Source organism: Chionomys nivalis, chromosome 5, assembly GCF_950005125.1.
Source record: "Chionomys nivalis chromosome 5, mChiNiv1.1, whole genome shotgun sequence".
Classification (NCBI taxonomy): Eukaryota; Metazoa; Chordata; class Mammalia; order Rodentia; family Cricetidae; genus Chionomys; species Chionomys nivalis.
This window is the reverse complement of record NC_080090.1, coordinates 69,005,830-69,022,716: the sequence shown is the minus strand read 5'-3', so window position 1 is coordinate 69,022,716 and position 16,887 is coordinate 69,005,830. Positions and strand designations below refer to the sequence as shown.

General features: G+C 40.4%; 1 protein-coding gene across 6 annotated transcripts in view; it reads left to right on the top strand.

The window, feature by feature from the left end:
• Window positions 1-15,345, top strand: part of Edem3 (ER degradation enhancing alpha-mannosidase like protein 3) — a 70,220-nt gene extending 54,875 nt beyond the window's left edge. For 2 of the 6 annotated variants that reach the window (XM_057769458.1, XM_057769454.1), the window contains exons 18-21: window positions 151-316; window positions 4,231-4,416; window positions 5,484-5,498; window positions 11,262-15,345. In XM_057769458.1, the coding sequence (XP_057625441.1) occupies window positions 151-316; window positions 4,231-4,416; window positions 5,484-5,498; window positions 11,262-11,668 (774 nt within the window). In that variant the 3' untranslated portion in view covers window positions 11,669-15,345. Of the gene's footprint in view, window positions 1-150; window positions 317-4,230; window positions 4,417-5,483; window positions 5,532-11,261 lie in introns of all 6 variants that reach the window. The other 4 variants (XM_057769456.1, XM_057769453.1, XM_057769459.1 and 1 more) reach the window with 2 other exon arrangements.
• Window positions 15,346-16,887: the final 1,542 nt, after the last annotated feature.

Below are 16,887 nucleotides of genomic sequence, written 5' to 3'. Positions count from 1 at the left end.
ACACGCACACATACACGCACACACACACACACATAGACACACACACAGAAAGAGAATTCCAGTTCCCTTAAAACTCACGATACTGAACTTAAATGAGTAGACTGTAATTGAAGAAGATAAAAGATTTAGGTTACTTTTTTCCCCCAACAGACAAGAGGATTTGTTGCAAGCAGTAAACCATATAACGGTTGTTCAGAGCTCACTAACCCTGAGGCAGTGATGGGGAAAATTGCCTTGATACAAAGAGGACAGTGCATGTTTGCAGAAAAGGCCCGCAACATCCAGAATGCTGGAGCTATTGGAGGCATCGTTATTGGTGAGTGCACCTCTGTATCAGCGTATTGATCGCGAAGAGGCGATTGGGCGATTTCCCTTTTATCTTCTAAAGTCTTATCAAAGGGTTTATAAGGTTATTTTTATTTTGACACCATAAAGGATAGATGGTTCAGTGACCTGATAATTGATAGTTTCTATTTATTTTTCTTGAAAACCCAGATACTGGTTTCTGTATATTAATATAGTGGAAATATTTGGGCTAAGGTATGAGGGTGGAGTTGGAGTGCTGTAAAAATGCCCCACACCCTTGAGATCTAAAGTCCCCAGGGACCTCCAGTGTACAGCCTTTAGAGACTTCCCTTCCCCCACAGCGTGGCAGGCTTTAGAGCCACAGATAGTGACTCTGCCACAGAATGGCAGTGCAGCCTTGGCCAGCTTCACTTGTTTATCTTTTCTTTCTGAAGAAAGATTTTTTTTTTGCTTTTTTTAAAAATTGATTTTATTGAGCTATGCATTTTTTTCTGCTTCCCTTCCTCTCCCTTTAAATCCTCTCCCAAGGTCCCCATGCTCCCAATTTACTCAGGAGATCTTGTCTTTTTCTACTTCCCATGTAGATTAGATCCACGTATGTCTCTCTTAGTGTCCTCATTGTTGTCTAGGTTCTTTGGGATTGTGAATTGTAGGCTGGTTTTCTTTGCTTTATGTTTAAAACCACCTATAAGTGAGTACATGTGATAATTGTCTTTCTGTATCTGGGTTACCTCACTCAAAATGATGTTTTCTAGCTCTATCCATTTTCCTGCAAAATTCAATATGTTGTATTTTTTCTGCTGTGTAGTACTCCATTGTGTAAATGTAACCACATTTTCCTTATCCATTCTTCAGTCGAAGGGCATTTAGGTTGTTTCCAGGTTCTGGCCATGACAAACAAAGCTGCTATGAACATAGTTGAGCACATGTTCTTGTGGCACGATTGAGCATCCTTTGGATATATACCCAAAAGTGGTATTACTGGGTCTAGAGGAAGGTTGTTTCCTAATTTTCTGAGAAATCTCCACAGTGACATCCAAAGGGCTTGTACCAGCTTGCACTCCCACCAGCAATGCAGAAGTGTTCCCTTTACCCCACAACCTCTCCAGCATAACTTGTCATCAGTGCTTTTGATCTTGGCCATTCTTACAGGTGTAAGATGGAATCTCAGAGTTGTTTTGATTTGCATTTCTCTGATGACTAAGGATGTTGAGCATTTCCTTAGGTGTCTTTCAGCCATTTTAGATTCCTCTGTTGAGAGTTCTTTGTTTAGGTCTGCACTCCATTTTTTTTTATTGGATTATGTGTTCTTTTGATGACCAGTTTCTTGAGTTCTTTGTACATTTTGGAGATCAGTCCTCTGTCCAATGTGGGGTTGGTGAACATCTTTTCCCACTGAAGAAAGATTTTTTTTAAGTTACCAATACTGGATAACATATAAGCACCAATTGTTAGGACTTTTTATCCCAGTGGATTTTCTCCACTGAAACTACAAATTGCCAGCTTTACCCCTGTATCTCAACCTATGAGTTTTGCTATTCCCCAATACCCCTTTTTTTCTCTTAACAAGCCATGACTAGCAGCAGGAATATATATTTTGTATGTTTAAGGTAAAAAGGCATTTGCATTTAGCAAGAACTATAAGACAAAACAGTTGAGAATCATTTTCCCTTCCTTAATTAGAACTCATTTCTACATTGAAAGTACATAAGACATTTAAAGGGCTGGGGTTATAGCTCAGTGGCCTTGCTTTTGATTCTAGCATTGTGAAAGACAGAAGATATGACCACTTAAGTATTAGGATCTGTTTCAGCAAAAACTATTTACTGTTCCCTTTGTTTATTCTACATGGGAACTAAAATGTTGATTTAAGTGAATAAATTTCAATAGTTAAAAAGTTTTAGGAGAAATTGTGTTTAACAAGTTAAACCCACATTTAGCAAACCAGGAGGTGTGGACCTCCTCCACCTCGTACCTCAGTTTCGGTGTTGCTGAGTTGAGCACGGAGTCATATGGATATTGTCTCTGAGTGCTTTCAGTCGCAGAGAATCGGGCTGGTAGCATTTGTGCTGTGCCCAGTTACAGGACATTTTGCTGACTCATGACTTAAATCTTTATAAGTGTGTATGTGTCCAGATTTGATTGTATATACATATTCAAGTGCACATGTGTGGAGGCCACAGGTCAACATCAGTGTCTTCCCAGCTCTCCCACTTTCTTTCTGAAGTGGTCTTTCACTGAACCCAGAACTCATGAATCGACTAGATTGACTGGCCAGCGAACTGTGGGGGTACCTGTTCCCCAGTGCTAGGGTACAGATGAACATCACCAGGCCAGCTTTTATTTGATCACTTGGGATCCAAGTTTGGGTCCTTCTGCTGGTGTGGTGGGCACTGTACCAAGTGAGCATTTCCCGCCCCTGAGCCATCCTGCCCATCGTTGGTTGTTTTCACATTGACACTACTCTTACTGAAGAACTTAGTAGATTTTTGTCACTATAATTTTGAGCATTTCTTACTTACCAAGACTTAAAAACAGAGATCTGAAGTATAAAACAGTGTGGGATGTGTACATCAATCTTAAAAAGTACCTTTGTGTGAAGATTTTCTCAGTTTCTCGGCGGAGTCATCATGGTGCTCTGTGACATATAAAGACTGTCAGGTCAGACGTTTTCTTTAGTAGCTGTTGATGCACAATTCTACACTGGGGTCTGTGGAACAACAAGGAGATCATGTTTTTTCTTCTCACAAATTTTAATTTTAAAAAGAAATTTAACATGAGTGTGTGAGACTTCTTTCTCCTAAGAGTTTCTTTCTGACAAAACATTTTTTCCTTTGAATAAATTTGAGTTTCTTTTTTTTTTAACTACAAGGACTAAAAATACTAGAAATACAACTTATCTTAGGACTCATTTGCCTGCGGGAGGTAATAATTGTCATTTTAAGAAAGAAGGTTGTTTACTATGTGGGAAGGGATCTCTTCATTCAGCTGAAGAGTCAGACACACAGCTGGAGTTGACACGGGCACTCGTGGACGGAGTTGTCACAGCTGACTTCTCTCGTTTCTCTCCATCTAGTGCAGTCTGGTCTTGGGCTCTCTGGCAGCTGCGCCTCCTCCCCAGCCCTCCACACCTGCTCCCTCTGTTTGCAGTTCTCAGGAGGCAGCCAAGCCCTCTGGCTGAGTCACTTGCACGGGCTGCACCCATCACTAGCAGAAGCAGTCTTTCTGGATGGCAGTTGTAGGGTCCTAGGGGGACTGGAGGTCAGACAGCCTGTGAAGCAAGTGGTGTGTGAGATGGCGATGCCATTTTCCTCAGGAGACGCCTGTGTCAGCTGGGAGTAGATGTGATTGGCACTTACACTAGCAGAGAATTTAAGTGCTGCTTAGCCAGTGTGAAATAGTAGTATTGTGTAATTCAGCTTATTCCTAGTTAAGTAATCCCTGGTCTAAACATTTCTGATTTCAGAGCATTTTAAGTTTTTGAGTCAGGAATGCTCAAATTGTAACATCCATTACATGAAATCTGAAAGTTTTCATAGTTCTGCCTGTGTGATCCAGATCACTAAAATCTTTCATTTGTAGGCTTTTCCTTAAACATGTGAAAATATTCCAGTCATAATCAGAAATTTGTGTTCTGTGTTTTTTATATACATTCCTGTGTCAAGTACTTCGTTATAATTTATTGAGAGCCATTTATAATTGTGCACTTCAGTAGATTTCTTTGAGTTTAGAGTTTTTGCTGCTTTTAATTATTTTCTTAGGCTAAATCATAAAATTAGTTGCTCTGAAGATTATATTCATTTTCCTGGAGCATAAAATCCTTACTGTCAATAGGAAAAGCAGCAGCAGCAGCAGCAGCAGCAGCAGCAGCAGCGTGTCTCTGCAGCAGCAGACCCCTGACTGCTCTGTTTGTTTTCTGGCCAGATGACAACGAGGGGAGCAGCAGTGACACGGCCCCTCTGTTCCAGATGGCAGGTGACGGGAAGGACACGGACGACATCAAGATCCCCATGCTCTTCCTGTTCAGCAAAGAAGGAAGCATCATCCTGGATGCCATCCGGGAGCACGAGGAGGTGGAGGTCCTCCTTTCTGACAAAGCAAGAGACCGAGGTAACAGCTGGCCCTGCTGCGCTAGTCCTCTTAGCCCGGGAGCAAAGGTCCTCACAAAAGTGGCACGGGCTTTCTTTTTTATTTTTAGTTTGCTGGTAAAACAAGTAAAAATTTTAGAAAATGGTTTACAATTTTTATCTTGGAAATAATAGTAATTTATTATATTTATTTTATTAATATTATTAGCATTTATTTTTACTATATTGTTAAATTATATATATCAAATAATAAACTATTATAAATTGCTATTAATATTACAAAATAGTAATAGTAATTTATTATAAATGTAAAACATTTGCTTTGATGACTGAATTAGAATGCTTTTAGAATTACATTTTTTATGTGTATACAACACGATAGTAGCGGTCTCACCGGCAGCCTGTACTCTGAGGCCACTGTTGACGGAGGCATTAGAAGTGCAGGCACGTCTCCCTGCTGCTATGTACGTTTATCACATGGGTTTTATACTACAGGAGGTACAAATGGCTTTGCCTGACCAGCAAGATACCTTAACTCATAAGAATATAGAGTCTTCCTTGGGCTAAAGGGTTGTTAGTAATTTGAAAGTTATTGGAAACCACTGTGTAAAGGCTGCAGAGTTTTCACACCTGAGGATTTGGGACCTGTGTCTCCATGCCCCTTAGATGAATGGCACGTATGATCTGTAAGGGGTTGTTATAGCCCATAGGGGATTTAACAGATACTCAAAAACTAACTGAACTCAGCGCGACTGCCTTTTGAAAAGGCTAATGGTACAGTGCTGTTCCAGTCAGTGTTTTGTCTTCTTGTTGCTTTGGTCTTTGAGAGTCTTTGACCTGCCAGTTACTTAAGAGCAGTGGAATGAATGAGTTGGGTGTGCAAGGATGTGTAGTCGGAACAGAATACAAATAGGTCCCGATCTCCTTAAACCCACCTATGTGCTTGAGTTCTTTTTTCCTGGGGCCCTTTTCAAAATTCTCATCTTTCCTCCTCTACTGTGCATCAAACACAGGCAAATTAATACTAATCTGTATAACACTTTAATGCCTTTGCTTTCCCCCTGTTTTCTGCTACCATTGGAATTTCAGCAGCAATATTAAAAGGTAAAATGATTCCAAGCTACATTATTAACAGTAGTAAGTATCTTGCATTAATAAACCAATTATATATGTATGTGTGTGTGATACCCACACATACATAATTTTGTTTCACTGACTATTATGATAATATATGGCTTAATGCAATTAATAACTTCCATATTCAGTCAGTTGTCCCATAAGTCTTTATCGATCCTGCTATAAATTAATTCTATTAATTATATATTCCATACTCTAGGTGAATTCACTAGTCCATGCCCATGCAAGAATCACTTTGATAGCAACATTGGTGTATAAGAAATTAATTACTTCGGATCATTTTATTTATATAAAAGTAAAATATTTAAAATATTGGCTTGTTTTATAAGCTCCTGTGGAGGTGAGGGGCACACAGGAGTTAAGACTTTAATTAGGGTAAAGAACATGCTCACCACACCAGGAGAGGGGTAAGAAGAGCAGTCAGTTCTACTAGAAAAAAGTTGCTAAGGAATAGTGTTCCCATAAAAACTACAGTAAAAAGACATTACATAAATGGTGTTTTAAAGCACTTTGACAGTTCGTAACTTGTTGAGCTGTTAGTCTTAGAGTGCACCTTTAATAGTAGAAGGGTTAAGGTTTGTGTATGTACTAGCACTCTGAGAACGTACAACATAGCCAGACAACAGGTTGTGATGAATACCTATCACTGTAAGAGAAGTCAGTGATAACAGCTCGTTCAGATCAACCACTTTCTCCACTTAGGACACTACTCTTAAGAAGTTAAAGTCTGCAGTGCTCATCATTCATTTGTCCCATGCCATCACCATAGTGTGTGCTACACCTGGGTCAGGATTGGCTGACGCCCTGTGCTGCCCAGTCAGCCAGAATCCCATGTGTAGACACACCCCCAGGTGACTGTAGCACAGCACTTCTTTACCTGCACTTTGAGGGACGAGGGAGGGGGCCCGGAAGATGGTTCTGTCTCCTAGTTTTGGGAATTAGAATTATGTAAGTACCCTCCCGGAATAAGCACCTAATCCAGGCAGCGGAATGTCTTCAGAGTCCTTTGCACTTACAGGAGATAGAAGCCCCAGACGGTCCCCACCCTTGTTCTGATAAGTGTGACTATTAGGGTCTGTTATCTGATACTGCCCTGCTGTCTGCTAGCAACAGTGTTCAGATAGTACACATTCTTCAGAAGCTGAGGCTCTAGAATTCATCAAGTGGAGATGTTGCTTCCTCAGGGTGACCATTGACACCCTAAAAGTTACATTGTCCACACCCTGTTCTTGAACAAAACCTTTAACACTGTGTCTCTTAGTGTCTCATTGCTGTAAATTTTGAGTTTTTAAAGATATTTAATAATTCCAACCCTGTCTCCCAAACAAAAAAGTGTGGGAGACCTTTAAATTGAAACAGTTTGCAATTCAGTTTCCTCTGCTCCTTACTAGTGAAGGAAAGTGTCAGCATTTTAAAGTGCATGCATTGCCTTGCTTCCAGCCTACAGAACAGGGCTGTGTGCCCCAAAGGCTGGAGACGAATGTTCTCAAGGTTCCTGCTGTATTAGTGTTTGTCTGGTAAAAAGGCAGACAGAAAATGAAGGTGAGATTAAAATGAGAAAGAATCCCATCTTGTAAAGTGCCCTGAATTTAAGCCAAGCAGTATCAGTTTCCAGATAACCCCATTTAAAGTAGGCTGCGATGCTGTGGTCTTGGCGTTGGACTGTGGAAGACTTTGGGAAAGGTCTGATGCCAGTGAGGATGACCTTGTACGGGCAGATGGCTGCCTGCCTGGGGAGGCCCAGCCTGCTGTTGTGGGCAGGAAGCCTTGCTTGCCTGCTGTCCCTTCTCTAAGCGGCCATGCTTCTGTGTGGATTACTTTACCTGTTTTTCACATCCCTGTGGCAAGTTCAGCCATTCTGTACCCAGTTCAGATGCCCCGTCTGTATGACATTTCTTTCTCATTCTTGGCAGAATGTTAGTTTTTCTTCTTCAGTATAGTTCAGTGATTCCATTGCACATTTGTTTATTATATAGCTCTTCTTACCTCTGTGAACTTTTCTTTCAGTCAATGTAGAAAGTGCTGGCCAATGACTGACTGTATAACATTGAAACTCAACTCTTAACCAGCATTATCTTCCCTTTTATTAGTAAGAACCCTGATGTTCGTTGGGCTTGTGCTCCTGGTGTTTCCGATAGACCATTTCTGAGTCACTGTCATACCCTCTACACTGGCAGTGGGAGCCTGCGAGTGTAGACATAACAACTTGGCTGCCTCAACTCCTTTTGAGTCTTTGTTCCACTCCAAGCCCAGGCTGACTTGCCTGCCACGCCTCTGTTTCTTGTTCCTTGGGTTCGCAAGCCGAGTAGGCAGCGCTTGCACTTCTGTTCCTCTCATCGTTTGTTTATTCCTATGCCAGGAATTTAGAAGCTTTGTTTGGAATATATTTCATATGGTAGCTCTTCCCTTATTGAATTTCAGTTTCATGTAGTTCAAAAACTAAATGAAGTAGAAATAAGATTCATTTTGGAATCCTATATTCACGTATCTTTTTCATAGAGAGTATAAAACTGTTAAATGCGACAACTTTCTGTTTTGAAACATATCTGTAAATTTAATCAGCTCTTATTTTTTCTTCTTATAATTATATAGTATTAAGCAATATGAGCTTTATACCTGTAATAATTTAGTTTTGTAGTTTTTTATTTATATTATGAAAAAATATATGATTTCACTTTTAATTGTTGACACTTTTATTGAGGAGTTACTGGTACTTGCAGTTACTTTAGTTTTCTTTACCAGTTTTTTTTTTTTTTTTATTAATCTTGGTAGTATTTCTTAAAATTAGAGTTGCTTAGTTCGGGTTTCTATTGCTGTGAAGAGACACCATGACCACAGCAACTCTTCTAAAGGAAAACATTTAACTGGGGTGGCTTGCAGGTCAGAGGCTTAGTCCACTACTGTCGTGCTGGGCATGGCAGCATGCAGGCAGTCATCTTTAGGCAGCAGGAAGAGAGTGAGAAACTGGACCTGGTTTGAGCATCTGAAGCCTCAAAGTCCACCCACAGTGACACACTTCCTCCAACAAAGCCACTCTCCTATAGTGACACTCCTATAGTGACACTCCTATAGTGACAATCCTATAGTGACACTCCTCCTATAGTGACACTCCTCCTATAGTGACACTCCTCCTATAGTGACACTCCTCCTATAGTGACACTCCTCCTATAGTGACACTCTCCTATAGTGACACTCCTCCTATAGTGACACTCCTCCTATAGTGACACTCCTCCTATAGTGACACACTCCTATAGTGACACTCCTCCTATAGTGACACTCCTATAGTGACACTCCTCCTATAGTGACACTCCTATAGTGACACTCCTCCTATAGTGACACTCTCCTATAGTGACACTCCTCCTATAGTGACACTCCTCCTATAGTGACACTCCTCCTATAGTGACACTCTCCTATAGTGACACTCCTCCTATAGTGACACTCCTATAGTGACACTCCTCCTATAGTGACACTCCTCCTATAGTGACACTCCTCCTATAGTGACACTCCTATACTGACATTCTCCTATAGTGACACTCTCCTATAGTGACACTCCTCCTATAGTGACACTCCTCCCTATGAGTATTTAGGGGCCTTTTTCATTCAGACCATAACCCTTCACTTTTAATATACAGTCACAATATAAACATATAGGTAATAATTATATTTCTTTTTCATATGTACCCTGGTTATTCTGTGATTTTATGGCATTAACTAGACACCCAGAATAATAATGTTTCACATATAACCTCTTAAGGGGTTTGAACACAAGTAGTCTTTGTTACTAGACAGGGCGACCCTGACCTGGGCCATCCTTTTAGACTAGAATAATATGATTAAAAAAGAAACTCAAAGACCTTGTTAGTCTCCTCAACTTCTGGTCGACTAGTATAGTAAGTTCTGAGCTCCCTTTTCTTATCTCACCCCATGGCCCCCTAACTTTTTACTTAATTGTGCCTCTTTCACCGTTCAGAAAACTGAAATGGTAACATAATAAGAAAGAAAATAAGGCATTGCATTAGAAAAGAAGAAAGAAAAAAGATGTTTTCTCCGTTGCCAAAGCAAAATACAGACACACAAACAAAACAAAACAAAACGCCAGGCTCATAGTGCAGTGGTAACACTTCTGACTACAAAACAAAACCCAGAACTGTGCTGGTTACCTTCCTGTCGCTGTGGTGAAATGCCATGGCAAAGGCGGCACAAAGCAGAGTTGGATTTGGGTCCATGATGGCAGCAGGCAGCTGGAGCAGGGAGCTGAGAGCCCACATCTTAAACCCTAACCAGAAAACAAAGACAGTGAAGCTGGACTAGGCTATAAAACTCTGAGTTCACCCCCAGGGAAGCACTTCCTTCGGGCAGACCTCACCTCCTAAACCTTCCCAGGTCGCACCACTGTGGGCACCTAGGACCAGTGTCAATACTCAAGCCAGTGGGTGACAGTTACCCCACCCCAAAACTAAGTATGTGAACTTGAGAAAATAAGCATTGCGGGCGTGTGCGCAGAAACTCTCCTAGTAAGGCAATCCTCCCTGAGAGGGCGACTACATGCTCGCCTGTAGGTTTCTTTCCGTCAAGGTTAGTTGGTCTCTGCTTACTTTCTGAAGGAGCCCTCAGATGGTATTACTGCCTGCTTTCCTACTTACCTATCTCCCTGTAAGACGTGGAGTTCTTCACTTACTGTATAAATATCCAGTATTCGTGAATACCATTTTCTCGTCGGTCTGTAAAATCTTAAAGGTAGGCATGGTGTTAGTTTTCACTAATTTTCTCTCTGGCACCAGGCACAGTGGACACGCAGAGAGTTCTAGCTGTACCGCAGAAGCAGGCTGAGCCAGAAACAAGGCTGGCTAAGTACTTTAATGGAGGAGCTAAGGAAAGTGTTTCCAGGGCTTTTATATTTTATATTAATTACAAAAACTTTACTTACTCAGGCTCCTAGTGTATTTTTAGAGTAGCTGTTTAAAGTTTGTAGATGTACAGTAATAGTTTTATTAATAATCTTAGTTCTTGTCTTTATGACAATATTTTATTTGATGAGTCATATTAATACCTATAACCATTCAGCTTTTTTGTTTGAATCTAAATGGATCACTGAGTGGTAATTTCACTTTTTTCAAGAAATATCATTTTAAAATTTTGCAGTGATGTATTAAAATATTAAAATGTATTCCATTTAGACTGTTCCTGTGTGCAAGCTTTCTTTAATGTAGGTATTAATAAATTGTGTGTGTGCGTGCCTGATTGTATGTGCAGGTGTGTATACCTGTGCTCATGCGTGTGCATGCACATGGAGATTGTTGGACCCTTTGGAATTGGAGTTAGAGGCCCGTGAGACACAGCTGGTTACATGGGTGCCGGCTCCAAACTCTTGTCCTAATGATTATGCGGCAAGCACACTCAGTCACTGGACCATCTCTAGCCGTGATGCTTAATAAGTTGTAGTCATATGTTGAAATTTTTATGCATTTTAGCATTTTGTTTAGTGCTTTTGTCACTAATATTTATCCAAGTTAGCATTATGCTATTGGTTACTGTTATTCCTTTCCTGGAGTGGCTTTTTCACCGCTGTACATTCTGCCTGTACTACACAGAAATCTGATTGTAAGACCTTCAGTGCCAGTGTTGCCTGTTCTCCCGTGATATGACTGCTGCATCTCCTGGTGTTGTTGCAAAGTGGTAAGTGCGGTGCACTTTTCAAGGAGAGTGATGCCTTGTTTCCTTCCCATACAGACCCTGAAATGGAAAGTGAAGACCAGCCATCTTCTGAAAACGATTCTCAGAGTCAGAGTGTGGAACAGACGCTGTCCCTTTCTCAAACAGTTGACTTGGTTGATCAGGAGACCCCCGAAAACCCTCTAGATTCTCACTCAGAGCCATCGTCCCCAGCAGACACTGAAGAAACTGCTGGCTTAGCCCCTTCTGAACAGATACCTAGTTCCACAGAAAACCTTGAGACTACAAGTCTTGATGGTGAATGTACAGATTTAGATAACCAGCCTAAAGAACAATCAGAAACTGAGGAAGATTCCAATCCTAATGTTAGCTGGGGTAAAAAGGTCCAGCCTATAGACTCCATATTAGCAGACTGGAATGAAGATATAGAAGCATTTGAAATGATGGAGAAGGATGAACTCTGACTTTCTGTAAAGACTCTGGTGGTAGATATTTAAGAAGTAAATTGAGGTTTTCTACATCCTATCCAAGCAGGCGCTCCTGGGAGGCTCTGAGCAGTGCTCAGGCACGTTCTGACTGGGTAAGTAGTTCCCGTAGCAACCTGGAGCATGCTGTGTTAGAGCTGACCTCACCGAAACTGTCCTATCCAAAGAGGAAACTCACAACCCCTCAAATGACGCTACTGCGTACCCTCAGCTCTCAGGCCAGGGAAAGATGACTGGCCACTCTTGGGTAGCTGATAGGAAGTGGGAACTGCAGTCAGTGCAGCTTCCTACCTGAAGGGAGCTTCACTGCCATGGGTTCGGGGTGGGAAGCCCTTCTGAGAAGATTTGATTGAGTGTTGTGGTGTTCTGGTCTTGCTGCCGTCACAGGAACACTTTCAGTGACCCACGGCCTTTGAAGCAGATGCATTCAGGGTAACAGCTGTTTCTGCTCATTGCTTTCATCTGCTTCATTCAGTGACGGTCAAGATGACTTGATTTCTTTCTTCTTTTCTCCCAACAATGTCCTCGCATATAAGCCAAAGGTGACGCTAGTGTACTTTCTCCAGTGAGTTTTCCTATAAAGACCTACTGTGGGGCCAGGAAGAGGGACATAGAGATACAGTGAAAACTGGTTGCTTGATCCTTGGGGTAAGCAGAGAGAAAGAGAAACTATAATGTTGCAATATCAACTTCCCATTGGGCCTGTAGGGGAAGCTATGGCGACTCTAGTGGGAAGCAACATTAGCTCCTTGGGGGTAGATTATATGTCTTTTCCAGTTCATTTCTCTTAAGGTGGTTACTCTAGCCATCAGCCTTAGTCCATCCCTTGTGAGCCAGAAGGCTCATCCCAAGCCCCAGTCCATTTTCCTATCTTATAGGGAGCCCTGATAAGCAATGGTAGTAGTCTGTAGTCTCGGGGTGATCACCATCTTTCTCCTTTGAAGCTGACTGATTTCTGGCATTACACCTAAGGAGTCTGTCACATTTTCTGTTGAATCATGGATTTAGGTTTGTTTAATTTTGTTTTAGCAAATACTCCTTCTGATGTGGATTTGAAAATTAGCCTCTGGTGACCTGTGTAAAAAAACTAAATAGCCATATAAGTAAAAGAAAGAGATTTTTCTTTTTCTTTTTTTTTCTGTGGCAGTTTGGGCTGGCCACATTTAATTATTTTCGGTTTTGCTTATTGATAGTTCTACATTGAAATCATGGTTTTATTCATTTTATTTATTTTAAGCTTACTTTAATACTTCTAAAAGAATATTTGAGAGACCTAATTCCTTTTTACCATGGCGTTACACAATAACCTTTTTCTAAACCATGGTTTTGAGGTACTGAATAACTTAGACTATATATATGGAGCTGTTGAAGACAGCAGAGCTGTATTGTAGTTATGTATATTCATGTACAGTATGTCTTAGGTCCCAGGGAAACATGCCCTTTTATAAGGGGATAAATACCTGCTTTCAAAAATTCCAGCTCAACCTAATTGGGTCAGTGAGTAATAAATCTTAAAGAATTCTCTGGGTCATGGGGTAGTATAACAAGTTCTTTATTGGCTCTTAGTTAAACCTGACACCAAAATGGGTATTTTTAGTCTCTCTGCATGTGAAGTTTGGTGCAAGAAGATAGAACCATAATACATAGCATATACAGAAGGGTAGATGTGCTTTGTTTATCAAGAAGATAGAACCATAATACATAGCGTATACAGAAGGGTAGATGTGCTTTGTTTATCAAGAAGATAGAACCATAATACATAGCGTATACAGAAGGGTAGATGTGCTTTGTTTATCTTAATTGCAAAGCTGCCAAAATAGCTGAAGCTTAACTACTTGATTTATGGGACTGGGGCTTGGAGAAAAGGAACAGATGTTCCTCTGATACTTTGATTACAGAAGCCTTATATGTATTGATTTTGTATTTGTAGTTCAAAGCCATTGTTGTTTAAATCTAACTCTTTCAAGTTATCAAAGCAGCATAATTTTTTTTCCCTCAAGAACTTAATGGCATGAAGAATCCATACTAGAAAAGGCCAGCTTACTGCCACTTGCTGTTTTTTTGGCCACTAGGAGGCGCTGTTGCCCTTCATTAAGGTTTAGATGAGCCTATTTGTTTTGAAAGTCAAATCCTTTAAAGGAACACATTTAAGACGTTTTGCTTACTGTCTAGAAGGAATAATACTCAGTTTGTCCCTACCTAAGAAAGGAGATATATGTTCAGCTTCAGAACACAGCATTCTAACTGATTCCCCATTCACTTTCTCATTTGACATACTGCCATAAAGTAATCTTTGAGTTCATTAGAAAATTTTAACAGCATAGATTCCTTTTTAAATTTTTTTGTTGTTGTTTGTTAAAAACTTTTCATAGATATTTTATTTACTTGCTGAAGATTCAGGGACTTCTGACCCTGAGTTTAGAAACATCTGGTCTACCTCAGTTAAATGTTGACTGCTTGGAACTAGAGCTGAAATGATCACCACAGCCATAAACTTGTTTGACTAAGAAAGATTTATATAATGTTTACAAACCTGGAATCAAGTGCGGATCTTACCTGAAAGTTGAAAGTTACCTGTTAGAGCAAGTATTTAATTCAGGTATTTTCAAGTTTTAAAACTTGTTTACCTAATAAAAATAGGTATAGTTTTTTTTTTACCCTCACATAAAAAGTCCATTGAAATTATATTCCCTAATTTACAATGCTTTCCCTCTAAAACTTAAGTGTGAAAGAACTGTAGTTTACTAGATATGTTTGGGGTGGATTATTTTGCTAAGTTTTCTTTTTTTTTCTTTTTAACCTATGTAATAAGCTTCCAAAAAGAGTATAATTGTTTCAGAACAAATTATTTTGTAATTTTACTTTTCCTTTTTCTTTACAGTGCTAGATATTTTAAAATGAAAAATTATGTACTCTCTGACTTTAATTTCACTAATGTAATAATTTTCTCGGAATTCTTTTAGTTTTAAATTATCATCATATAAACCTTTCTTATAGCAAAACCAGCATTTGTTCTCTCACCAGATCCCCATGCCAGATTCATCATAAAGAAAGCTCAGCCTAAGTAATTGAAATAGTGCTTATAATTTTAGAGGGGTGGGTAGCATTTAGTAAATATTCCAACTGGTCGTTTTATGCACAAGGCTACAGTCAGAACATAGAAAAAAACATTCTGTGAATGAAACATTGTATGTTCAGATTTTATAAAAGACATTTTTAAAAGCCCAATTTACAGCCGTATATTTTCTTATGATGTAATTTATGAAAAAGCTGTCTGTACTAACAGGTGCTGTAACACTACTGTTGTTGGGTTTTATTGTTTGGTGATAAATGTATACAATATTTCTAATGGAAACTATGTACTGTGATGTAAAAGTCTGGGCAAATGTATATAATCCTTGTACATAATTGTGTATTTGATTATATTACTGATTGTAAATTTAATAAAACATGTAAATATGCTGGTCTAGTTTTAAATTCTGAATTTTTAAAATCATTGTGCAAATATCTAGAATTTGGTATCTGTTTTCTTTTTGTTTCTCTTTACCACAGGGCAGTGAATTTGGGGTCATTTTGGAATATAGAAACCCAGGCAAACATCAGTTCTAAAACTCATAGTGCCTAGTCAAATTAGAATTCAAAATAAATACTAATAATTCTGCATCAATATTATTACATTTATGTCTTGAATTTACTTATATTTAATAAAAATTACTTGTCCTCTTTTAATATTATTATCAAAGTAGCTTTATTAGTTCTTTTTCTGTTGCTGTATTGAAGACCATGGCTAAAGCAGCTTTGGTTCCCGAGGGATGAGAGGCCATCTCATGCTAGGGAGTGGCAGCCGGCAGCCATAGGGACTAAACAGCCGAGAGCACCCGTCTAGAACTGGGGTGGCAGGAGGCTTGAAACATGTCCCTAGTGGCACTTCTTATACTAAGGCCACACCCCTAAACTCCCCAAACAGTGTCACCAGCTGAGGAAAAGTATTCAAATGCCAGAGCCTATGATGGCTGGAGGGTGGTGGTGGCCTTTTCTGTTCTCCCTAGGAGCCCTTTTCCTTCCAGTGTCACTGCCACGGCCCCGCCCCGCTGTCCCGCCGTCTCAGCAGATACGTTAAAAAGCTGCTTAAAAAGCTGCGTAGAGGCCGTTATCATTTGTAAGACTGGAACAAGTTCCGAGCATCTGACAGTGGCGGAGAGCACTGGTTCAGTTCCAGAGGCCAGCCTGAGATCGGCCCAGTGGGTCAGCCTCTTCCTAGCTTCCTCAACCCTGCTTCTCCCTCCAGTTCCTGTTTCCCTTTTGACCAGCCACACCCCCTTCCTGCTTGGGATGTCTCCCCTCTGAGATTGAGGGTTAGAGTGACAGCATGTGCTGCTGGGTTCTCTGGGCAGTTAGTCCAGCCTCACTGTGTCCCCACTCTTGAAGAACAATGAATGCATTGCTGCTAGACAGCTAGGCTACTAAAGCAAACTTGGCAGGTCTGTCTGCTAAGAGGGAGTTAGTCCTTTAAAGGTCAATGAGGAAGAACAGACATCAGCAGCTACCTGCTAATAAGGCATGGGGGCTTACCAGGCCTCACGTGCTGGCTTTGCTCTTCTGTTGGCCTATGATTACTATCCAGTCTCTGCAAAGGGAATGCCACCCGTGGGCCTCTTGCCTCATGATCTGTAAGCCAAGGCGCTTTAGCTAGCCTAGGTTAAGGTGGGAGGGTTTGTTGAGAAATCCTGTGGTACTCTGTAGGGCAGGTACCTATGCTACCAGCTCCATCTTGCTGACCGCAGCAGGTGATGTTGAGGCCATGAGAGGGTTTAGACTACCTAGCATGTGACTTAAGTTCCCCTTACACGTGCACCCAGACAGCTGATTCTACTAGAAACACTAAGCCATGCAGTCACGCTCCTGAACTATTAAATTTATAGCCTTAGAACTATTAAACTAATTCAATTCTAGCCTGTCTTTGCTAGCGCCACAGGGATAGACAGCTCCAGGGCCAGGCCCCTCCTAACCTACCTTTGAAAGGGTTCTTTGCCTTCAACACAGATGGGAATCTGGGGAAAGGTTTTCTCAGGTGGAGCGGGTCTAGGAACGCAAAATGTCGTTCTTCTGTTGAGCTCAGTTATATATATATATATATATATATATATATATATATATATATATATATATATAAATATATATATATATATCTCCCAACT